Source organism: Curcuma longa, chromosome 13, assembly GCF_044706935.1.
Source record: "Curcuma longa cultivar G26 ecotype Majalengka, Jawa Barat chromosome 13, ITB_CL_G26_1.1, whole genome shotgun sequence".
Taxonomy (NCBI): domain Eukaryota; kingdom Viridiplantae; phylum Streptophyta; class Magnoliopsida; order Zingiberales; family Zingiberaceae; genus Curcuma; species Curcuma longa.
In genome coordinates this window covers 7,818,941-7,842,973 of record NC_133873.1, presented here as the reverse complement: position 1 = coordinate 7,842,973, position 24,033 = coordinate 7,818,941, and the positions used below count along the sequence as shown (strand labels likewise).

Below are 24,033 nucleotides of genomic sequence, written 5' to 3'. Positions count from 1 at the left end.
GATATTTTTTTTATTTTCTATCAAATATAAATAACTTTTATTAAATTTTGTAATAATCATTTATCATGGTAAATCTATCCCAACTTTTTGTTCAAAAAAATAAAAAAGCAAATAATTTCTTAATTTGAATTTAGTTGAAATTATCCAATGATCTATTACCATATAATTCTTATCGAATGGTCAACTAATAGATCTCGCCACAACGGAGTCGACTAAAATTCATGCCAAAGAACTAGAAGTTGGGCCAAGCCCACATAAAAGCCCAACACATTTTCTGGGCCCCACCTCTAAAACCCTAATTCCCAACCCTAATTTCTGCGGCCAAAGGCTGCGGCACGAAGCCTCTCAAATTCCATTTTTACCCCTTCCCTCAATGGCAAAAAAGTCGGGAAAACGAGGGCATATTAGTAATCTTAGCTTCATCGCTTCGCCCCTTCTTAAACCCTACCTGGTTGGCTTGTTCCCCCATTTCCAGCTCGAGCTGCCGCCAAAAGGTGGTCTTCCGACGTCGTACCGAGTTGCCGCTGCTTCTGCTTCTCGCCGACGTCGATGGCGAAGCGTCAAATTCCTTTGCTCAACCGTGTTCTCGCGGAGAAGATCGCCCCTCCCTCCAAGACCAGCGCCGGGGTCCTTCTCCCGGAGAAGACAACTAAGGTGATCGTCATTTGGCGTTGATTTTAATCGCTTTTGTTTGGATGACAAACTCTTGCTTGCGATTTGGCAACGATGTGTGTTTGTTTCTGCCTATTGTTTCTGATTCTCTGCGTCAATGAAATCTGCTGTTGCCCCTTCCAAAGAGTGATTTTTGCTGTGTCACCTATTGAGAATCATTGATTTTCAATTGTAAATATGTTAAGAGGGAAGATACCATATGGTCGCGTTGGTCTTGAGGGCTTGTATAGTACTCGGATATTAAAATTGATTTTTTTTTTCCTGGTACTTTTGAATTTCATATCAGAGATTGTAGTATGGATGTCCACTTGATCTTTTGATGGTGGGTTTGATTATTTTCTGACTGTGATACTACCGACCATATCATGATCCTCACGGCACTACATCTGAGGAATCTGGAAGGAATATAGAATAATATTAATTCAGGCTTTTCTTGTGACCGTGGATTTTATAACATTTTCTTCTACGGGAACATAATTACCTGATTAGTGACATTTTGACAGTATGCTATCGTAGTTATTAATGCCTGCACATTTGATATCCATCAAGCTGATTCTTTTTGAATTCTGTTTGCCTCTGAGGAAACAGAAAGGAACAAGGTAACATGAAACTCAATTTTGATAATCATATTTTGAGTTGATTATTGTTTTTTTTTGGAAAAAAAATTACATCAAACTGTAATCATATGACTATGATTGAGTGGTACGGTTACAATTTTATCCATAAGTAATGAGACACTGGTAGGAATAATTTAAGTGATATCTAGTAAGCCTTCCTGGGAGTTTTGTGGATTACATTGTTTCATTCCTAGTGTTATGTTGAAAAATTACAGCTCAATAGTTGTGTCTTTTGTTTCAGTAATTTGTCTGGATTTCTTAGTGTTGTATATTTTACATTGTTCTGATGCTCTTGTGTTGTGTTGAAATATTACAACTGCATAGCTTTAACTTATTTTCAATCTTTTGATTTGGTATTTGTCTGGGTTCCATGCACTTGAGAGCTAATCTGTCTAATTGAATTAAGATGTTTGTGTGCATCTAACTTACTACATTTTTTTTTATTTATTCGACTAATTGCCAATTAAGAGGCATCATGTTGATTCTCCATTGGCCACTTGAAGAACTTATCCTCTTTTTCATAAGAATTTATTTCATGTTTTTTTCTTCTATTAATAATTTCTGTGCTTTCATCTACAGTGTGATTATGGATTAGTAGTAGGTTCTGAGGTATGTGATAAAAATGGAAATCCTCATCCTGTGAATGGATATGCTCTTCTTCTGTCAAAGGGTCATGGGACTGAGCTGAAGCTGGTAGAAAAAAGGTATGGCAACCTTGTCACTTAATTTCCAAAGTAAAGTAAAATAAATGTAAAGATCTCTAAATATTGGTAAAGTAGTTTTTGTTTGTCAGTCAAGTTTTAATTTTGTAATGCTACCATACCACTTTATACATGATCAAACCTGCATCTCAATTGAGGTAGAGTTTAGGTAGGGGTTGATGAGTGTCTTAGTAGTTTTTTTTGAACAATTAAATGCCTTTATTCACCTAAGGCATTGAACTAGCTTTGACAGAATAATTATATCATCTGAGCATCTACTGCACGAGTGAAGAAAACAATGTACTATAAAATCTCGACTACTTTAAGGATAGGTGCATTGCTTTTTTCCCTCCCTCCAGCCATTCAGCTTTTCTAGGGGCAATAGATACTAGGAATGAAACTAAAACTAATGATGGAAGTATGACAATAACATTGTAGCTAATTTGATTCAAGTTGGCTTATTTTCTTTTTCCCGGAGGAAATGAAATATCCTGAAGGGAAATGTTATCGTATGCTTGTTGCGGTACCCTGTAAATAACGAATAGTTGTTGCCCATATATGAAGTCAATTTAAAGAATATGGATTATAAACAAAACAAGTCTAATGGAATCATTATAATAATCATACAGACCATCTCACAATATGCAGTCCATAACGGGGCGAGAATTATACAGTCCATGTCAAAATATTTGTTTTTTGTTTCTTATGTTATAGTGGTAGATGAAGGAGAGTCTTGGCGTAATGGTAAAATTATCGCCATGTGACATTTTGGTCACAGATTCGAGTTGCAATGCAGGATAAGATTGCATTACAATAAATCTAATATGGTTCAATCCTTCTCATGAACTCCACATTAGCGGGAGCTTCGTGCATTGGGCTGACCTTATGTTATAGTGGTAGATGGCCCAATTGCTACAATTTCCTTAATACACAGAATATATCTTTTCACATAAGTTCCCAATGATGTGGGTAATATATACTGCTATCCTGACTACCCTTAAATGGCTTCTACATGTATGACCCTTGATCAACCTCTGAAACATATTGGGAGAGCTAAATCACGTCGAAGAGTGGCCTATTCACCGCAGCTGGATTGTGGCTATAAAAGGGCAGCCCGGTGCACGAAGCTCCCGCCATGCAGGGTCCGGGGAAAGGATCCATTGTACGCAGCCTTACCTTGCCTTTGGCAAGAGGCTGTTTCCAGGATTTGAACCCGTGACCTCTAGGTCACATGGCAGCAACCTTACCGTTGCGCCAAGGCTCCCCTTCACTTTGACCAAGTTGTGCTCACCTCAGGCAAACTGAATCAAGCTTCAATTGGCATCAACCAAACTCAACACTTCTTGTACTCATTTGGCTATAACCCCCAAATTCAGGTCCTAGACAACTTAATATAATTGTCAAACTTTAATTTGTTTGAACTTAAAAGGAGTGCTTTGTTACTATTGCTAATTATTATCATGGCAATTCTTTTTCAATCTTTTTTTGTCTTTGCTTGCTTAATGTTTAAAATGTTTATTTTCATGAATATGTTTTTTCTGATATATTTTGTCATTAAATTTTCTGTTACCTAGCATGCGTTACTGAGAGTATTCTCAATCTGTGAGTTAAAAGATTGAAGGTTAGAAAATAACTCTGGTCTTCGCATTCAAATTTCAGGAGCAACTGCATTGGTTTTCCTCACAGTCCTACCTTGAGTACATATGTGGGCAGTGGTAGTTTAAAGCATGGAGAGCGCCTTTACTCAGAAGGCTCTAATATAAGTAGCAGCTCAATTCAACTGAAGTCATATACACGTGGGCCTATTTCTCTGAAACCTATCCTCTGGAGTCGATATTTATCTTCTCAGGCTGGAGCAAATTCAGGTGATAAGGAAGACGATCTAGAAGATGGGTTTTCTGACCTGGAGGTACCACTGGAATCTGCTGATTCGGTGGATGGTCCAGGCAAAGAAGATGATGAAGGGCTCAATTCCGAAGGGGAGTTATCTGAAGAAGATGCAGATGGTTCTTCACTTGACTTTGTAGATGTTGAAGCAAGTGAAGGTGGGGCAAAAAAGGAACGGTTAAGGTTCTCACATTCTCCTATTTTCAAGTTAATAAGGGAAACTCCAAGAAGTTCCTTAATTTGTGCACTTGATAAGTATGTTGAGGAAGGGAAACCTCTTGGAAGAGGTGAGATATCTATTGCTATGCTTAATCTGAGGAAGCGGCGACTCTACTCAATGGCACTGCAGGTGATTGTATCTTGTATTTTACCCTAGTGCTTATCTGAAATTTTGATGTTTCTAAAATGGATTTTGACCTCTGTTATATTAATGGAAGATAAAACTTGGCTTTTGGGAACATTTACTGTTAACAAAGTGGACTAGGGATTTCCCTTTTGAGTTATCTGATTGCATGCCCAAACCATACAAACAACTCCTGTCTTAGATTTTGATTGGGGCCTGCATTTTTATGATATTTGGTTCTCTTTGTAAGTTTTATTCCTCTTACCGCATCACTATCTGCAAAATTCTCTTCCTCTTTATTTGTCCTACTTTTGTAGTATCCATTACTTAAAACACACGGTCGATCATACTACTCTCTAATTTAAATCTATTGGGCATGCTTGAGCTAAAGAATCAATTAAATGTTAACATCTGCATTGTTTCAATGGCAAATTGCCTTCTGTGCCAGGACAGTATGTATTCTATATTGTGTTAAGTGTTAATCCATTAACTTCATCTTGCACAGTCAAATGCTGTCTTTTAAATTTATGTACTGAATCAAATTATCCTTTATTCTCCATAACGATTCTCGGTTGATTTATGTCGATGTTTATTCCTGCTCTGTAGTGACTTTTGTTTTTAAAAAAAAACTGGAGCTTGCATAAGCAGCTGAAATCACATAAATGTGTGTTTTCTAACAGTAGTTGGACATTTGTAAATCCTCAGGATATGAGTTTGAATTCTTTAGAATATTGGTTTTGTGCATGAAATGAAATAAATGAAAATGTTTATGAATAGCAGCACTTTATTGTGTAGATGACTTTGCTTAATTCTTTTATCATGTCTTTACTTATATTTTTCTTTTCGAGTTTTTTAGTCTAAATCTTTGGATTTTTTTTGTTGTCATTTGCAGTTTGTTGAATGGCTGGAAGCTAGAAATAAAATTGAACTTGCGGAGCCGGACTACGCTTCTCATTTGGATTTGATCTCAAAGGTTAATGGTCTAGTGAAGGCTGAAAATTACATTCGGACAATCCCAGAAGCTTTCAGGGGTGAGGTGGTTTACAGAACTTTGTTGGCCAATTGTGTTGCTGCTGTTTATGTCAAGAAAGCCGAGGAGGTGTTCAACAAAATCAGAGATCTCGGTTTTCCGATCTCAGCTTTTGCTTGTAACCAGTTGTTGCTGCTCTACAAAAGGATAGATCGGAAAAAGATCGCTGATGTACTCCTGCTGATGGAAAAGGAAAATGTCAAGCCTACACTCTTCACTTACAAGATTCTAGTCGAGGTCAAAGGCCGTGTCAAAGACATATCGGGTATGGAGCAAATCTTGGAGACAATGAAAGCCGAAGGTGTGGATCCTGATTTGATTATCAAGTCTAATGTCGTAAAGGCTTACATATTCGCCGGTTTGAAGGAAAAAGCAGAAGCAGTGTTAAAAGAGATTGAAGGGGATGGCCTCCAGGAGAATCGCAATGTTTGCAGGGCTATTCTCCCTCTGTATGCTACCTTGGGCAAAGCAGACGACGTAGCAAGAATATGGAAAGTATGTGAAGTGAAACCTCATCTAGCCGAGTGCATTGCCGCGATCGAGGCCTGGGGTAGGCTCGGGCAAGTTGAAAAGGCAGAGGAAGTCTTCGAGATGATGAGCAAGACTTGGAAGATGTCGTCAAACTACTACAGCGCCATGTTAAGGGTTTATGCATACCACAAGCTGTTGGACAAAGGAAAGGAACTGGTGAATCGGATGTCTGAGAGTGGTTGCCGAATCGGTCCTGTGACTTGGGATGCGCTAGTGAAACTGTATGTTGAATCGGGGGAGGTCGAGAAAGCCGACTCGATATTGAACAAGGTTACTGAGGAAAGCAAATCTAGACCTCTCTACAGCTCTTATATGGCCCTGATGAATGAATATGCTAAAAGGGGCGATATCCATAACTCAGAAAAGATTTTTCACAAGCTGAGGCAGATTGGCTATGTCGGTAGAATGCAGCAATTCCAGACTCTGTTCCAGACCTATGTGAATGCAAAGACACCTGCTTATGGCTTCAGGGAACGGATGAAAGCCGACTACCTGTTTCCCAACAAGGCTTTGGCCGCGCAACTGGCGGCTCACGATGCGTTCAAGAAGAATCCGGTCGCGGCGTTGCTTGATTGAAGGCATATCACAACTCAGTTTCCGGTAAACTGCTGCGGCAATTTCTTGTCTTTGTGCTAGGGATTCAAGACCTTTGCTACTCTTTAGATTAAGTGAAGTCTCAATGCATAACATTTCTAGAAGGGGGTTCTTCCCCAGCTATGCATGTTGCCTTCTTAAGAAAAATTTCTACTGAAACTAGTTGGTTTAAATATCGTGATTGTTCTTCGATATTAGATTGTGTTTGGTAGGGATTGTTCTTTGATATTAGATGCATTTGTTTTATTATTGATACGGGGAAGTGCAAAGTTGTCATGTGATTTTAGATTTGGAATGATGTGGGATTATTAGGCAAGATCAAAGAGGATTGAATAAATCTTGAAGGGTAGTCAATTGACAATCTATCTTTGGATCTGAGTTTTGACCGATCTTTGTTCCATCTTGATCTTGAGTGTTGATTTTATGTTAGTCTTGGGTCCCAATCTCTTTCGTTTGGTATTATACGTTGATTTCATCTCAACCTTAAATCTCGGATCTCGATAGCTCGACTTTTGTTCTATATCGGTCTCGGACATATACCTCGGATATGTGTTGGTCTTGAATGTTGATTTTATCTCAACCTTGAGTGTCCAATCTTATGCGTCGATTTTATCTCAGTTTCGAGTCTCAATCTCGACCTTCATCTGATCTTATACATTGATCTTATCTCAGCCTCAAGTCTCTCATCTCAAGTTTAGGTCTTTCGTCATTTGCTTTTAGATTGACCACATAAAATTGGCTCGTCCATAAGATTATAAAATTCTAAGATTATTATTCTTAGAAAATAAATAAGGAAGATATTCCAAAAGATATGAACAATTAGAATTCGTATATCGGAGTATATTATAAATTAGATCGTATATCAGAATATATTTTAAATGGATATTAATGTTTCGAAGATTGAATATATTGATAACTCTATAAAAGATTATCCATGCTTATGGGCATAGGTATGCACACATAAAATTTTATTTTTTCTAAGTTTTTAATCTTCTTCCTCTCACAAAATCTTAACTTAAGCGTCGGAGTGGTTTGTCAAGATCCTCACGACACCATTCTAACTCTCTTTTGGAGTATTTTTCAGGTCCCTTCATCCCTTCCAACGATTATCTTCTGAGAGCGTGTACATCAGTCCATTCGTTGACTTGTGGTATAATCATCTATGATATTTGGTCGAAATAATTGTATTTGGTATTTTACTTTTCTTTTTCTGCAAAAAGGTGGATCCGCCACCTTAGCGGCCCCACACGGTCGGCCCCACGACCATCTGTGAGGAGGTAAATCGAAAAAGTACAGTTGGTTCCGACGCAGGAGGGTATTGTCTGGCTTCGCCAGGATTCGAACTCTTGTCCTCTTCTGCAAGTCTGCTGCATCGTAACCAACCCTTGCCCTCTTCTACTTTTCTTTTTCTTCTGCAAAAAAGGTGTATCCGCCACCTTAGCGACCCCACACGGTTGGCCCCACGACCATCTGTGAGGAGGTAAATCGAGAAAGTGCAGTTGGTTACGACGCAGGAGGGTATTGCCTGACTTTGCCAGGATTTGAACCCTTGCCCTCTTTTATAAGTCTGCTGCGTCATAACCCTTGCCCTCTTCTACTTTTCAATACAATGTGGAGTTGTGCCAACGTAGATCTAAGTGAAATTTGGCATTATTGCTTTGATGTTATGATCGATTACAATGCAGTTTAAAATGTTGATATAACAATTTCATAACAAATAACATAAATTTTTATAATTTGTTGGAGTATACTGAAAAGACTAGCTCTTTTGTATATAAACATTTCATGAAATAAAGGAATCATGTTTTGGTCAAATGGTTGCAATAGATTAGACTTGTAACATGTCCCATTAATTTACATTGTAGATAACATGGTGTCTGTGAGACACAGAAGATCATGATTATCAGCTCCTTGTAAATTATAAATTAAGGCTCACAACCAAGATGACTTTGGACAAACCATCGGGAACGGTTGTAGTGTAATTCAGTAACTGTCTATCTTGACTGTAGAATTACACTAGTACACTTTGTGTGTATTGAGTAGGACCATTGAGGTTGTTCAATTTACTCTGACTCATGAATTGAACAAGACCTCAGTTATTATACTTATGCACTCTTAATCCCGATATAATAAACGGGCACATATATTTAGTAACTATCACTTTGATTTACCAAAGGGTGAGATCTTTCCGTCAGATCAAATATTCTCGGTAAGTTGGGTGATATTACTATCTATATGGTGTGCCGTTAATTATAGAAGGAATCCGTGTCCCAGTAGGGTTGATGATGTCCCCTTGAAGAGCTCATAAGGTTTGTCACGTCAAATCTTGCAAGTGGACTTAGTCCGACTGACAATAAGGATGAGTGGTACTATTCAAGGACATAGATGTCGATTATTGAGTTGTCAGTGAACTCAGATAATTGATGGACATACGATATCTTAAACATGGGGAGCAATGCATAAAATAATAAGAAGGAACCCATAACGTAATTTGGGGATTGGATTGGTAGTGCAATAATGATCCTCTAGTGGAATGGATCGTTATTGATGGATGTAGGTGTGTATTCGGAGTTGAATACGGGATCCGAAACCCATCAGAAGGCCAGATCCAATACCTCCTCGAGGTCCCTGCTGTAGCCTAAAGAAATCTCTAAAAGATGCAATCAAACGGATGAGATTAGTTCTCAGCCGTCGGATAAGATTTAACCGATGGATGAGATTGGTTCTCAACCGTAGGATGAGTTAGTGGATGAGATCAACTTGTATCCTTGGGATTAGATCAAGTTGCATCCAATGGATCGAAATAAATAAAGAGGATCAAAAGAGATTAAATTAGAACCGTTGGATGAGATCTAGTTGCGTCCGATGGACGAGATCTCTTCGGTTTGGTTTTAATTCTCTTTGGAAGCAAAAACCGGTTCACAAGGTGAACCGAACCCCTCTCTATAGCCCACGCCCAAAGCATGATTATTTGTGGCCATTGGATCGAAGAGATCAAGTTATATTAAAGAAGATTATATTAGAACCATTAGATGAGATTAAGTTGCATCCAATGGATGAGATCTCCTTGGTTTGGTTTTATTTCTCTTTAATATAAAGTTGGTTCACCAATTGAACCAAATCCTTTGATATGGCCGGCCACCTCTTTCCATGGATATGGAAATGTTTTTTTTAATATAAAAACTGAAGGGGGACCGCCAAGCAATCAAGGGAAGAAATAATCGGCTCCCTTTTCTAGATTTGGAAGATTTGGAAATGTTTTTTTATGGAAATAAAAAAAACTGAGGGGGCCGCCAAGCAATCAAAGGAAGAAATAATCGGCGCCTATTCTTTTCCAGATTTGGAAGTTATTTATGGAAATAATCCAAATTGATCCCTTGATCAAAGGGGGCGGCAACACCATGTATGGATGCATGGGAGGCTATAAAAGAGAGGGGGAGGGGGCGGCCAAGAGACACATCAAAGAGAATAGCATACGAAATCTCTCCGATTTCGCAATTGCTCTAGTTTTTCCTCTTCTCTCTTGGCCGGCCACTACTCTCTCTTCTTCTTCTTCTTTGCTTTGTTTTCTTTCCTTGCTCTTGGTGGCCGAACCTCTCCCTTGAAGTGGTGGCCGGATCTAAGGTGAAGGCGAGGAAGAAAGAAGCTGGTTCAAGAAAGAAGCAAGGCGATCCAAGGCGTCATCCAGCAGAAGTTGCAGTTCTTGTTTCTCGGAAGATCGTTGCCCACACAACGTCCGAGAAGGAGAAAGGAATACAGCAGAAGATTCCGAGGTTCAAACCGGGTTCTGGTATAATTTATTTTCCGCAGTTTTATACTTAGAACTAAAATGTAAAACCGTAGATAAGTAATTTAGAATCGGCGATCCTGTGGATCGATCGACTTAATCTTCTTTGAAGATTATGTCGATTGATCCGGGCGGGATAAAATTTTTGTCCTATGGGGTTCTATGCTTCTCGGAGCGGATAGAATCCGGAACATGGGACGAAGATCCAGAACGCCAACAAATAAATAAATTTATATTATCAAGCTTAATAATCAATCAAATAAATTTAAAATGTAAATGTTTCAAATAAGCTTGAATTGAGAGCTCGAAATATCTAAACAAATCAAGCTCAAATTGATAAAAAAGAAATCAAATTAAGCTTGAATAATCATTTCAAAAGCTTTCATTCTCAGATCGGCTCGGTTATCTTATCAAACAAACTTAAATACCATAAAGTTGGGCTTGGCATGGCTTGCTTACTGCCTTATTAGAAAACTACTCATGTTTGATAAAGTATCAGATCTAAGAGCACTCCCAACGCGCATTCATCGGGGGTGTTATAACGCCCCATGCCAATGTGGGACGTTAAAACACTTGAACGCGTTCAAGTGCTACGGGGTGGGCCAGCCTGGCCCACCCCGCATGCATTTTTTTTATTTTTTATTTTTAAATATATTTATTAAATGATTAGTTTTAACGGTTAATTTTAATTTTTATTAAAAAATTGTAAATTTTAAAATTAAAAATTAAATAAAACGATTAGTTTTTAATGATTATTTTTTTTATTTTTAATTATATTTATTAAACGGTTAGTTTTAACGACTATTAACGGTTAGTTTTAATTTTTATGAAAAAATTATAAATTTTAAAATTAATGAGTGGACGGTGGAACCCATAAATAATGAGTATTAATGTTAAAAGGAACGTGGATGAAAAAGATATATTATTATAATGAGTATGTGGCAGTGGACCCCATACGTTTTAATGAAGTGGAGGTGTTATAACGCCGATGCATTACAGATGCTCTAAGTAAATGTTCAAGGACTTGTGATATGGTAAGAAACGTCAACACCACGTGGCGTAGTCAAGTCAATAGTCAAGTTGTATTGAAAGTCAAAGTCAAGCCAAATTCAATTCAAGTCAAGTCAAGCCGAGTTCGAGTCCAATTAAATCGACTTTGAGTCAAGTCGGCCCTTGATAGAAAACCTCAAGTCAGCTCTTTCCGAATCGCATTCAAATGTGGTTTGCCTAAATTAAAACTTTGATTCGACTTGATAGTTATTAAAGCATCCGTTACAAACGAATGCAGTTGTTGAAGTGTCAACCATCAAGAGAGGTGCCCCTCAGTAAAATAAGGAAGAGTTGTGCCCTTTGAGAAGAGTTGTGTTTTTTTGGAACCAAGACCATCCTTTTCTTTTCTAGTAACCAATTGTAATACCTAGACAAGCAATTCATTTTATTTATTATTTTCTACGTATCATTCATTTTCTCCATCTTTTTTCATAGTCGGACTTGAACATCGGAGTAGCCAAGTCGAGTTCCAACTTGGCTATCCTCTTAACATCTTCTTTAAGTCTCATACTTCTGTTCGAAGATCTCCTTACTTAGGAATCGACGTCCGACTCTTGACGCTTGACTCAAGAACTAATGTCTGACTCCTGTTGCCCGATTCTTGACACCCAACTCCTTTGTAGACCGACTCGATTAGTATTCAATTGGTCAAAAGTACTTGATCATGACTACTTTGTTGAGTCATTTTCTCTCTTGATCTCTAATCGGATCAAATTGACAGCCAACTTGTATACATGACTTATGCTCTTTTGAAAATATGATTTGTATTAAAATAAACACCATCAAACATAAGATGGTTCCTTACTTGCCATACATAATATAACATGTACTTTCAAACAAGGCAATGGCTTGTGTCTAATCTTTGTTATATTTTTAGTCTGTGTTATATAGAACTATAAAATAGATCAATTCATAATGAGGCGGACTAATTTATCAAAAATCTATCATATAATGAGGCAAGATAGGCTGATGCATCAACTTAACCGGTTGGGAATCTCCAATCCAACTCAACTCAAAACAGATTGTGAGTTAGGTGGGTCAACTCACAGGTCTGTTAAAAAATAAAAAATATTAAAAATTTTAAATTTGAATTGTAGTTTAAACGGGTCAAATTAAAATTTTTTGTGTTTAGATTATGATTTAGACGGGTCAAGCTCACTAGTCCATTAAATTTTCTACTTTAATTTTAAATTTTTTTAAAAAATAAATTTTTTTAATTTGCGAGCTAACCTAAGTTTGCCACCATCCATCCACATGGGTCATACGCATAGGTCGGTCTATCTATCTGAATCCACTTAAAAATGGATGTATAAAATATTAACTCAATCTATTTAAATTATTTGACGTAACACACCAATCTAATGAACCAAACTTAAATTGACGGACCAATCTAATGAACCCAACTTAAATTGACGGCTCTATCGCTCGATTGGTTAGGATTTTCATTTTAAGTTGTTGAATATTTATTATTGAAATGTTTTTATCTAAAATTAAATATCTATTTTTTAAAATTACTCATAATTTTGGAAAATAAATAAATATTTTTAATATTAATTAAAATTTAATGGGTATTTTAAGAAAAAGTTGGTACCTTTCTTTTTGTTTTTGTAGAATTTTTTTTTTCTTCCCATTTTTCTAACCCTCTCTAAACTCTCCCCGTCACCGCTTCCACCGCCATCCTCCGCCAGTCAAATTTCCGTCGCCGGCCGAGCGTGAGAGATCGGCGGCGACTGAATCTTCTCCGCCCCGTCGTGGGGTGAGCTCTGAGCAGGTAGGAAGGAGATGGGGAACGCGAACGGTCGGGACGGGATGGAGGACGCCGACGACGGCGACGCCTCTGTCCGATCGAGATCCGACGCCGGTTCGAGCTCCAACCACATTCGCCGCATCCGATCCGTCGAATCGGCCGATGTTTGGCCGCCGGAGAGCCCTAGACGCTCCCGATCGCCTCTCATGTTCGCCCCGCAGGTAGCTATCGGGATCTCCCTGGCTAATGTTTTTTTTTTCTTTCCAGATTTAGGTTATTCCGTTATTGAAAATTATGAATGTAAAATTTTGTTAAAGAAAATTATGAAAGGTGGGCAATCACGTACAAGCTGCAACATTGGCCAAGTAGAGTAATCTTATTCTCAACCATGTGAATTGATAGATTTGAAGTGGTGCAAAGAAAAACCTGGAGAGAGTGCTGATCCCTGAATGAAGTTCTGTGATTGCTCGATTCTTTCGATTTTGCCTGAGTTTACAAGTGGTTTGTGTATTTTGTTCGGTTTCAATGAAATTGTGGAATTGCATTTTTTTTTCCTTCATTGGGAAGAGGCATTGCCTTAATCCATTAGTTATTTAGAAGTGTTAGGATCAGAGGAACACCCATGATTGATAAAATGCAGAATAAAATTGTTCTTGACAATGTAAATTGACAGATTAGAAGTGGTGTTCTAAAAAACCAAGAGAATGGAGACAGTGCTGATCTCTGGCTGAAGTTTTGGGTTATAGAATTAGGAGTACTTGATTCCTTTAGTTATTGATTGATTTTACTGAGTGGCTCATGTTTTTTGTTCTGTTTAATCCATCTTCATATTTTGGTTACACTGAAGTCGTGGACTTATGTTTTTTCCTTCGAGGGAAGAGGCACTGCCTCAGTCCTTCAGTTATTTAGAAGTGTTAGCATTTCGTACTTTTTTTCCAATATTTGGAAACATGAAACAACCGCAGAGAGTAGGTCGATATTAAAAAGACAGCCATTCACTGCCTCATTTATCTACCTAGCTACTCTAACCCGTCTGAACACCCAACAATGGTTTAATTATATAATGCACATCTCTAAGAATTTCATTTTTCAGTTGTACAGCCCAGGAGTAGTATCCACTAGTTGCTGCTCACAAGGAGCCAAAGATATAAAAAACAATGATTATTTTTTATTTTAAATTTATATTTTCTAAAAGAGTTTTTTTTCACAAACCAAATAATTAGTGTCTATGAAGACTATTGATCTATTGATAGCTTCTTACCATTGATTTATTGATAGCTTCTTCCATTTTAGAGTGGCTAAAACAGAAGCCTTTATTTCTTTCTTTCTCGCAAGTAGATAAACAGGTCAATTTTTAGTTTTCCTCCATTACTGATTCAGGCAGTAGGCACTAAGGTTAATACTACTAAAATTTGGACAACTTGGGATTTCTTTAATTTCTTTGAAATAAATTTAGTAGTTACATAAGATAGTTAATTGCTGAAAACTGAGTAATGTAGAAGTTTTCAATTCTTTGTTTGGATATCATTGATGAAGAACTTCATTAGTACCTTTACTGGGAAAATACAAGTAGATTATATATATTTGACATACCTGTCGTCGTCTCTAAATGAATCAGCAAAGAGTATACTTGAACCTATGGATCTGATTATGAAATATCTAACCAGAGTGTAGATAATTATTAATTGTTCCAACAAAATTATTTAATAAAAGCTAGCTGGCATTTGAAGAATAGGAAAATTTTAAAAACAAAAGGTTTTAAGTCAATTAGAATTCAAATTGAATATATGAAATGTAGCTTTGATGTAAGAAAAGAATTGAGGGAATAGTTATGATGAATGGACAAGAAATCCTTATAAGAAAGAGTTTTTATCTTGGATCTATTATTCAATAAGACGAAGATAATATTGAAGATAACAGTGATAGGATAAAGAGTGGATGGTTGAACTCGGGAGGAGCTTCTAGACTCTTGAATGATTGTCGTTTGCCCCTTGTACCGAAGGAGAAATTTTGTAAGGTTGTGGTATAAAGTGTACGACGTGTCATACTATATGGACCAATGTTGGGCTATTAATACAACAAAAATGAAAAATGCTACTATGGGTGAGTAGGGTTGCTAGAAGAAAATAAAAGCTGAAAATAGTATCATTATGATTATTTTTATAACAGAATAAAATGAGTTTTCCAAATATATTTGATTAGGCTTGGACCACATTTTGGTAATGTTGTCAAATGAGTGGATGTTGGGCTATGAAGCTAGCACATGAGTAAAAGATGAGAGTCACACAAGTGAGGATATTAATGTGTATGTGCGAATATATGAGGATAGACAAGATAAGAAATAAGAATCTTAGAGAAAAAGTTAGGAGTGCACTTATTGAAAGAAAACTCTGAGAGACTCATTTAATATGATATGGATATTACCTAGGCGACCAATAATTGTCCTAGTTAGGTGATGCGAGATCATGACAAATGCACACATTAATCGAGGAAGAGAGATCAAAGACGATTTGGTTAGCAACAATAAAACAATATAAAATTCATGATGATATAATGGTGGATCGAGACCAATGATGTAGGAGGATCCATATAGCCGGCCCCCACATAGTAAGATAAAGATTTTGTTGTTGTTGTAGTCAAATTAGTACTAGTTGAGTTCTGTCAAGGCCATACAAGGGCTTAGACAATTCAATGCAAGTGCCTGCCATTCGATCAAGGTAATTTGTGATGTTGTTGGGTTTTGCAGTGGAGCACTTTGATAGAGGTACAAATGGCTTCTTGAGGGCAAAGTTAGCTCGCCAAGCGAACACTGTTTATCAAGGTGAATGCTTTGGTGCTGTGTAAAAGCTTTTTGTCTCTCTCACTTTCTAGAAGCTACAAAGCTGCCTTGCTTTGTAAAGGCTAGTAAAAAAGCTCTCAGTAGACTCTACAAAATTTGAAAAAAAAAACTTGGAAAAGATGCCACTCATATTGTAGCAGTGCCTATTTATGGGCTATTTGAGGAAAACATTGCCCAATTCATTGTGCTAAGCGTCTGCTTTTCGTTGGTTCCCCTATTTACTATGGATCAATCTACATTCACATTATGCCAACTGCGGACCATACATACATGTGGTTGTGATCCAGGGTCCTTCCATCTCTCATCAGCTTTACCCGAATCAACTGGTACCGGGAGCAATTAGGTGTCTCCAATACATAATGTAATGTGAGAAATTAAGTTGAGTTGGTGTGAACAAATTTAAAATTCACCACTGGTTTGCTCTTTTTATTTCTTTATTTATTTTTGTGTTGTGAGCACTATTTTTCTATACATGAAAAAATCTCTTTATCAAACTGAACAGGTACTCTTTGCACCTTTAAAGCAAATTTCTTTGATATTTTTCAAGTCTGCGTCATTTAGGAAAACAAATTTATGTATGTTCTTCATTAGGAAGGATTTTACTTTATCTCTATTCTGTTTCATTATGAAGGATTTTTTTGTCCCAGGATTATTTTCTAAATTAGAAATAATTAGCATATGGTTGGACAAACCAATTTGAAGACCAACTGTTCTATAATGCAATCCTCTAATTCTCAACTTTGGTGTATAATCCTTCTATTTTTCTAAGGCATCGGTTGCTGGCTGAATAGTGTGGCCTTCAAGTATAGGAGCTGGAAATCAGTTGCACACCTCGTTCTATTTTTCTAAGCTAGCTTTTTCTTTAACTGCGAAAAGATGACACTGACAATTTTTGGTTTTAGGTTCCTGTACCACCTCTGTCAGGAGCTTTTGATCCTCCTCCTATATTTGATCAACTATGGCCGAATGAACCTGATCAACAGTTTGACGGTCCCCTTGAAAAGGGAATTCCAATATTGATAACATGGAACCGAGGCGGAAATACTGTCCTAGTAGAAGGATCATGGGATAACTGGACTTCAAGGTACATTTGCTCTGGAACCATGCTTAGGATAACTGGACTTCAAGGTAGCTGACAAAATCTTCTTGCTTGTCTACTTTTTTTTTCTCAGAAAGTCTTTACAGAGATCTGGCAAGGACCATGCGATATTGTTGGTTCTCCCTTCCGGTGTCTACCACTACAAGTTCATAGTCGATGGACAGGCAAGACATATGCCTGATCTGCCTTTCGTGACTGATGAGATGGGAAATGCCATTAATCTCCTTGATGTCCATGTAAGTCTCTTCTTCGGCATTCTAGTCTGATTTGTCTAAACTATAACTGACGATGCATCGTCAAATTAGGTGGAGTATTTGCTTGTTGTTCAGAAAAACAAAATCTAGTTTGAAACTAACAGTCTTGCTTTTGTTACCGTCAAGATGAAAGAACACTTTTGCTGACATATTTCCTTTCCCACAGGATCATGTTCCTGAAAATGTGGAGAGCATTTCTGAATTCGATTCTCCGCCTTCACCCGACTCTAGTTACACCTGGTCATCACCTGCAGACGAAGATTTCGCAAAGGAACCACCAGTTGCCCCACCCCACCTGCATCTAACAGTTCTCGAGATGCAGAACACAGACAACAAAGAAGCCCCAGTAACACCTGAGCATGTCGGGTTGAATCACCTTTGCATAGAGAAAGGATCATCTTCACAGTCAATAGTGGGGCTAGGCATGACACATCGGTTCCGGTCCAAGTATGTCACTGTGGTGCTCTACAGACCCATCCGAAGGTGACGAATACTTTCATTGCGCCCGTCCTGCTCAACAGTTCTTAGACGAGTACCTACTCCCGCGCGAAGTTGGCTTCGACTAACTATTGTCGATGATACCATGTGAGATCATGTTCAGATCATGTGATGTTTTATCTGTCCTCTTAGAAGTGACTCTTCATTTATTGCTCAAGGATCTTCTGATGAGAATTTATTCTTTGAACTTTTAGAATGCAACATTTTGTTGATCAAAAATACTGACGAACTAAAATCGTGTAGCATCAATTCAATCCTGTGTAAGTTTATCATTTCTCGACATCCTTGTAAAAGTATTTTTAAAAAATGTTTTTTTTTTGTCCTTGGAAAACTTAGTCTGAATGATGATGGTGAGTTTGGTGAGTTAATAAAGAATGAAATAGTTACTTTAATTATAATAAATATTAGGTTTGGTTTACAAGTCTATTTTGAGTAATTGATGAGTAATTGTCTTATAATACGATTTCCTTGCTTGTTTATCAACTTAGTTTTCCGTTTGTTTGTTTGTCTGAATTTATCTAGTTTAATGTGAAATGGCAGTTTAATGTTCGAAGTTCTCATCAATATGGGTCTCTTTCGAGAAAGAGTTAGATTATATTAAATTTATTATATACAGTTTTATCCAATATTATAAATGGTTATTTTTACAATTCAAATTACACTATAGTAATTTAATCATTGTGCTAATTTGTCTGGTTTAATGTAAAAGGATAGTCTAGTGGATGAAGTTTTATCAATGGGGTCTTTGGAAGGATCAGATCAATTCAGTATTGTAAAAGGTTATTTTTACAATTCAAATTTGTGACCTCCCGGTCACATGATATTAATTTAATCATTGTGGTCCCCAGGGTAATGGTGCAACGGTAGGACATCCGGGTTGTAACTCAGAGACCCGCGGTTCGATCCCCAGCTACGGCGTATTTGCAGGAATTTTCCTCCAAATGGGGAACGCAATCAAAGGATGCTGGGCATCTGGATTGGCCGCCGTATGCGCTTCCCTGGTTTAATATAAAAGGAAAGTTTGGTGTATGAAATTCTTATCAATGTGGGATTTTGAGAAAAGGTTGGATCATATTGGATCTATTATATGCGATCTTATCCAGTATTATAAAAGATTATTTTTATGAATCAAATCTATGATCTTCAAGTCACATGACAGTAATTTTATCAATGTATTAATTTGTCTTATTTATCTAATTTAATATACTAGTATATAAAAAAATGATAAATCCCAGTCAGTCTCATGGACTCAATCTCTGGGGGTAGTCGACTTGGTCTCACGGAAGTTTTCCACCGACCACCAGGGTAAATTGAGAAGCACATACGACGGCCAATCCAGATGCCCAGCATCCTTTGATTGCGTTCCTCATTTGGAGGAAAATTCCTGCAAATACATCGTAGCTGGGGATCGAACCGTGGGTCCCTGAGTCACAACTCGGATGTCTTACCATTGCACCATTGTCCCGGGGACAAATATACCAGTATATAAAGTTCTTATCCATGTTGAGTTTAATGATCATAACATATTGAATCTATTATATGCAACTTTATCTAGTATTATAAAATGTTATTAGCCAAGAAAAATATCTTTCTCGTAGTGATCAATTACAATTTTTTAATTTATCTCCTCATAGATAATCGTGAGACTAATAGTATGAAATCGTTCACATGATGATTCCACCAATTCGAATCCATGACCTTAACATCACACAACAAGAATTTTATTCCGCTACAGCTCGCTTTCATTTATCATAATTTAATGTATTTTTTTTTTAATTTTAAGTTTCACTCAATCAATTTTATTCGTTTTTTCAATTACACTCGAATTATATGGTTTAAATTTTCTCCCCCAATTTTTTTAACAAAGCTAAATGATTTATTGGCCAAAAAGTTAAAATAACATTCAATATATTTTTCATCTTAAAACTATTTATTAAAATAAATCGAAGAATATTTTTTTTAAAAAAAATAATCAAACTCGAACCTTTTAATTTTTATCCTTATCTATTGTATAATATTAAATTATATTTTTAGAAAAAAGAAACCTAAAAAAAATCCACACGCACAAAAAAAAACAATTTTCACAATTTTAAAATGTATGAAAAAGCCTTTTGAAACGAGAACTATAAGTCTATAACAAAAGAAACGCCCAATCGCTCCACCCTTCGTTGTGACGACCGTCAGAATTCAAAGTTAACGTGGGTCCCAGCTGGTGCTCCAAAAGGTAGTATTTTGGGTCGAATACCATGCGTACACTTTATATGGGTATTAAGTCGAGCTCGAGAGCATAAATCGCTCTCGCCCTCTCTCTCTCTCTCTCTCTCTCTCTCTCTCTCCTCGGCTTCGTTTCATCGCTTTCCGTTCATTCGCGGAGTTCGATCGATCGCGCAGCAGGCATGGCGGGGCAGCTAACGGACGATCAAATCGCCGAGTTCAAGGAGGCGTTCAGCTTGTTCGACAAGGACGGCGATGGTTAAATCCTCTTCTTCTTCTTCTTCTTTTTTTAAAAAACATTTTGTTAGATCCGTAACAAATCTCGCCTTTTCTCCGCTACTGATTCTGAATTTTTTCCTTGTCTTCTTCACTCACATCGTTTTCTCTTAGATTTGATGGTTAGACGATGGATAGCATCATTTGTGTTGTGTAATCTTGGTTGCAGAAAGGGATTAATTTCGGAAACGCATGTTTTATTGCTTGAAACTCTTTGGTAGTTTTAGTATGAGATCGTTTGTGATTGATCCTCTTCCTCTTGTTTGATAAAATCAGGTTTCTGGTGAATTTTTTCTTTACTTTGTTTTATGCTTTTAGGTAGTTTCCTGTGCACAAATTTTATATTTTAGTTAGCCAGCAAGAGAAATAATCTCTAAAAAATTGGGCTACATATTTGATGCTCCCATTGCTCAGAAAGAATTATTAGAAAAAAATCTCCCTCTAATTGTGTCATGTTCTGTGTTTTTTTATGATTATGGATCATATGTGAATCTAATTTGATATTCTACTTTCTCTATGATATTATTTTAGTTTCATGGAGATCACCTTCGATAATTGAGTTTTGTTTCAGGGAAAGCATACAAAAGTATACATCATGACTTAAGAATGACACAGAGAAAAGAAAAAGTAAAACAAATGGCTTTATTTTTCATATTTTTTAAAAAATATATATGCATTTGTTTTGGTGGCTTATAATTAGGATTGTAGATGAATAGGATGTTTGTGAACAAGCTTAGTAATTGACTTTATAAAAGTTTGGTTATAGTGACTTTAGTTCATGAACAAATTTGCTTAGTAGCTTATCTAAAGCTCGATTATGATCTTATAATACACGTCCATAATTATGATATTATTTGTTTCTCTTGTTTTTGATATCTTGCAAATTTTATGATTTCATATTATCTATAATATGTTAAAACAAGAAAAAAAGGATAGAAGTTTCATTTTTTGGATCAATGTTCTAACTAATATAACACGGCAATGTCTCTACTTGAGCTTTGTAAAAGCTCAAACTCAGCTCTAGCTCAATAAGGTTTTCAATAAACAAACTTGAACATGCTCGATAAGAAAAATGAACATGTTTGAACATAGTCTAGCTTGGCTTGGCTTGGCTTGGCTCGACTGAGTTACAACTCTACTTATAATGTGTGTCACATAACTTATCATGCTTAGACTAAATGACATAATGTTGGTTCACATAAACTGTTTGCATACTTAGCTTGGTGATAATAGATATAACCAGCTAAATCGGGAAAAGTTATCCAGCATCTTTTCAGTCCATACAACTTGTTTTTTCAAATTGTATTTTTAGCTACTTGTTTCATAAAATGGTTGCTTGCACGTTTTATTGTCTTTTAACTTTTAATAGCTTTAAGATCTAAACTGTCTGACTAGCCAATCGTAAGAAATTTACACTAGATGATCAAATTGTCGATTGTATATGTCTCTTGGGTCATTTCCTGCTCTCTCTCTCTCGATTGGTCAATAGCTTAATGGAAGTCAATTTCCTTATGCTTCTTGAGAATTAGTCAGTCTTACATATATTTCCAAGGCATAATTTTGATTGGAGGTGCGCCAAAAGGCTTCTTAGTATCAACTAAATCCGTTGTTCTCGTCATGACATACTCAACCAAATATAGGTCATTACATCAATTCTTACACGTGAATGGTGTTTGAAATTCTACCAATTAAGATTTAGACTAGCACACTTTCATACTTTGGCATAGTGATCATTTCATTATGTTCGATCATGGTGATATTTTTTGTATTTATACATATGAATATCAGATATGTATAGCATTTGTAGTACATTACCAAAACCTTCAACACAAAACAGTAAAATTACCAGTAGGGTTTTATGTGGATTTTTGATAAAAGGTTTAGCCATACCTAATTTGTCAATAGTTTGGTAACTAATTTCTCAATCTGTGCATAAACAATCGCTTTACAAGTTGTCTTCTATACTTCTTTTGTGTGGATAATATTCTTTTCACAAACAGAATGACTTGCACCTATGAATGAACCAACATCGGTAAATGTATACTTCAAAATACTTTATACTTTATGCAAGAAGCATTTTTGGAAGATGAACAGTCTCATTGGTAGAGTATTTTTTGTCATTTAAGATAAGAGAGTCGAATACATATATCCTTTTGTCGGCTAAGTTGGCTCATCCAAGAGTTCCATATCGTGGTTATCAAAGAGTAGAATCAATCCAGGATGTGTGAATCTCACAAAATATGACTGGCCTGATTGTTCACTTACCAACATACGATAATTGTTGAAAAGCATGCTCTTTTTCAAAAGAATTTTCTGCAGTTTAATGCTGGTATTTAAGATTTTTGTTGTCTTCCTGGAAAAGATTATTTGTGGACTTCCATTTCTAGCTTTTCGTTTCGGAAACCATGATTTTGACACTATGCCCATGTCCTTCCTTCTCTTTATAGCAACTGAACTTGTCTTTTGCTAGTTGAATGATCAAGTGGATCATAAGCCAATGAGCTGGACTGACCTTACTGGATGTTTTTGTTTCTTAGCCAAACATAACCAGAAATATCTAATTTTACCGAAGAAGATTGGATTTCTTGAATGTAGCCGAATTTTGGCTCGATCCACAAGATGTTTTCTTGTGCTATAGAACTTTTCTTGTGCTATCTCAGCTGAGAATTTCCTGCAGGTTGCATCACGACTAAGGAGCTGGGAACTGTGATGCGCTCTTTGGGTCAGAATCCCACAGAAGCCGAACTTCAAGACATGATAAACGAGGTCGATGCAGATGGAAATGGCACTATCGACTTCCCAGAGTTTCTCAATTTGATGGGTCGCAAGATGAAAGATACAGATTCAGAGGAGGAACTAAAGGAGGCCTTCAGAGTGTTTGACAAGGACCAGAATGGCTTCATCTCTGCTGCTGAACTTAGACATGTCATGACCAATCTCGGAGAGAAGCTCACCGATGAGGAAGTTGACGAAATGATACGTGAAGCTGATGTTGACGGCGATGGCCAGATCAACTACGACGAGTTTGTCAAAGTCATGATGGGCAAGTGAGCCGCGACTAGAAAATAAAACTGAAGAAGTCCAGGGTTTATGGAAGATTGAGTTGTAGAATCTTGTTTTAGTTGTGAAACAAAGACTTGGTGACTCTCATTTACTCTAACTGGCCATTGTTAAGTTGGACTGCCAATGTTGTCTTTTGAGCTGTTTGACCCTTTATTTCATTATTTGGCGAACTATTGAAAATATCTAAACTTGTCTGTTTGATGGATTTCTTGTTCCAATTTCTATAATATTGAGCAACTTTTTTTTTTTTTTAAAAATGTCTTTTGTTTTCAATAGGAAGGATTCTCCATCCTAACTTTTTCATTCCGATCATCATTATTGTAGCGATTTTAATAAGGGCAAAAATAAAAAAAAATCTTTTTTATTGGAATAGTTAGAGAGTACCATAGGGTGAATAAAAATTTGATTATACAGAATAAATCAATCGAACCAATCAAATTTAAAATTTTAATTTGATTATTTCATAATTTCAATTCTTTTTTCTTAACAAATTGATTAATTTGATTAATTCAATTTGGTTTCAATTTTAAAAATTTTTATTCGATTAAATCAAATAAATTGAATAAATTAAATTAATCAAAATTTTAAAAATTATAAATTCCTAACTAATTAATAAATTTTTTATAATATTTTAAAAGTTTTAATTATTTTGATTAATTTAATCAAAAATCAACTTAATTGATATTTTATCGATTCGATTTATTCGATTTTTATTTGAAAATTTAGTCGGTTCGATTAGTTTAAAAAAATTTAATTCGGTCCGATTTCAGTTAATTCAGTTCAGTTTAATTTTAATCGAATATTTAATCCTAAGTATCCACATCTCATGGT

The 24,033-nt window shown here is 36.4% G+C and overlaps 3 protein-coding genes across 3 annotated transcripts; all 3 read left to right on the top strand.

Annotated features, from left to right (window-relative positions):
* The first annotated feature begins 481 nt into the window (after positions 1 to 481).
* Positions 482 to 6,630, top strand: LOC141844278 (pentatricopeptide repeat-containing protein At1g80270, mitochondrial-like). The gene is made up of 4 exons (XM_074732318.1): positions 482 to 654; positions 1,869 to 1,993; positions 3,650 to 4,226; positions 5,113 to 6,630. Exons 1-4 carry the CDS (start codon positions 550 to 552, stop codon positions 6,355 to 6,357), a joined length of 2,052 nt encoding a protein of 683 aa, XP_074588419.1. The 5' UTR covers positions 482 to 549; the 3' UTR covers positions 6,358 to 6,630.
* Positions 6,631 to 12,859: 6,229 nt separating this feature from the next.
* Positions 12,860 to 17,929, top strand: LOC141844224 (SNF1-related protein kinase regulatory subunit beta-1-like). The gene is made up of 4 exons (XM_074732254.1): positions 12,860 to 13,180; positions 16,701 to 16,882; positions 16,971 to 17,133; positions 17,318 to 17,929. The coding sequence occupies exons 1-4, from the start codon at positions 12,995 to 12,997 to the stop codon at positions 17,636 to 17,638; spliced, it is 852 nt and encodes a 283-aa protein (XP_074588355.1). The 5' UTR covers positions 12,860 to 12,994; the 3' UTR covers positions 17,639 to 17,929.
* A 2,036-nt stretch (positions 17,930 to 19,965) lies between these two features.
* LOC141844083 (calmodulin-3-like) lies at positions 19,966 to 23,390 on the top strand. Its single transcript, XM_074732081.1, has 2 exons — positions 19,966 to 20,121; positions 22,817 to 23,390. The coding sequence occupies exons 1-2, from the start codon at positions 20,046 to 20,048 to the stop codon at positions 23,188 to 23,190; spliced, it is 450 nt and encodes a 149-aa protein (XP_074588182.1). The 5' UTR covers positions 19,966 to 20,045; the 3' UTR covers positions 23,191 to 23,390.
* Positions 23,391 to 24,033: the final 643 nt, after the last annotated feature.

What these genes read in the sequence shown, in the direction of transcription:
- LOC141844278 (XM_074732318.1), top strand. Translation starts at nt 550, where the DNA reads ATGGCGAAGCGTCAAATTCCTTTGCTCAACCGTGTTCTCGCGGAGAAG. An exon ending in TCCCGGAGAAGACAACTAAG is followed by an intron (nt 655 to 1,868) that starts GTGATCGTCATT and finishes TTTCATCTACAG; the next exon opens with TGTGATTATGGATTAGTAGT. An exon ending in TCTACTCAATGGCACTGCAG is followed by an intron (nt 4,227 to 5,112) that starts GTGATTGTATCT and finishes TGTCATTTGCAG; the next exon opens with TTTGTTGAATGGCTGGAAGC.
- LOC141844224 (XM_074732254.1), top strand. Translation starts at nt 12,995, where the DNA reads ATGGGGAACGCGAACGGTCGGGACGGGATGGAGGACGCCGACGACGGC. An exon ending in CTCTCATGTTCGCCCCGCAG is followed by an intron (nt 13,181 to 16,700) that starts GTAGCTATCGGG and finishes TTTTGGTTTTAG; the next exon opens with GTTCCTGTACCACCTCTGTC. An exon ending in TTAATCTCCTTGATGTCCAT is followed by an intron (nt 17,134 to 17,317) that starts GTAAGTCTCTTC and finishes CCTTTCCCACAG; the next exon opens with GATCATGTTCCTGAAAATGT.
- LOC141844083 (XM_074732081.1), top strand. Translation starts at nt 20,046, where the DNA reads ATGGCGGGGCAGCTAACGGACGATCAAATCGCCGAGTTCAAGGAGGCG. An exon ending in GTTCGACAAGGACGGCGATG is followed by an intron (nt 20,122 to 22,816) that starts GTTAAATCCTCT and finishes AATTTCCTGCAG; the next exon opens with GTTGCATCACGACTAAGGAG.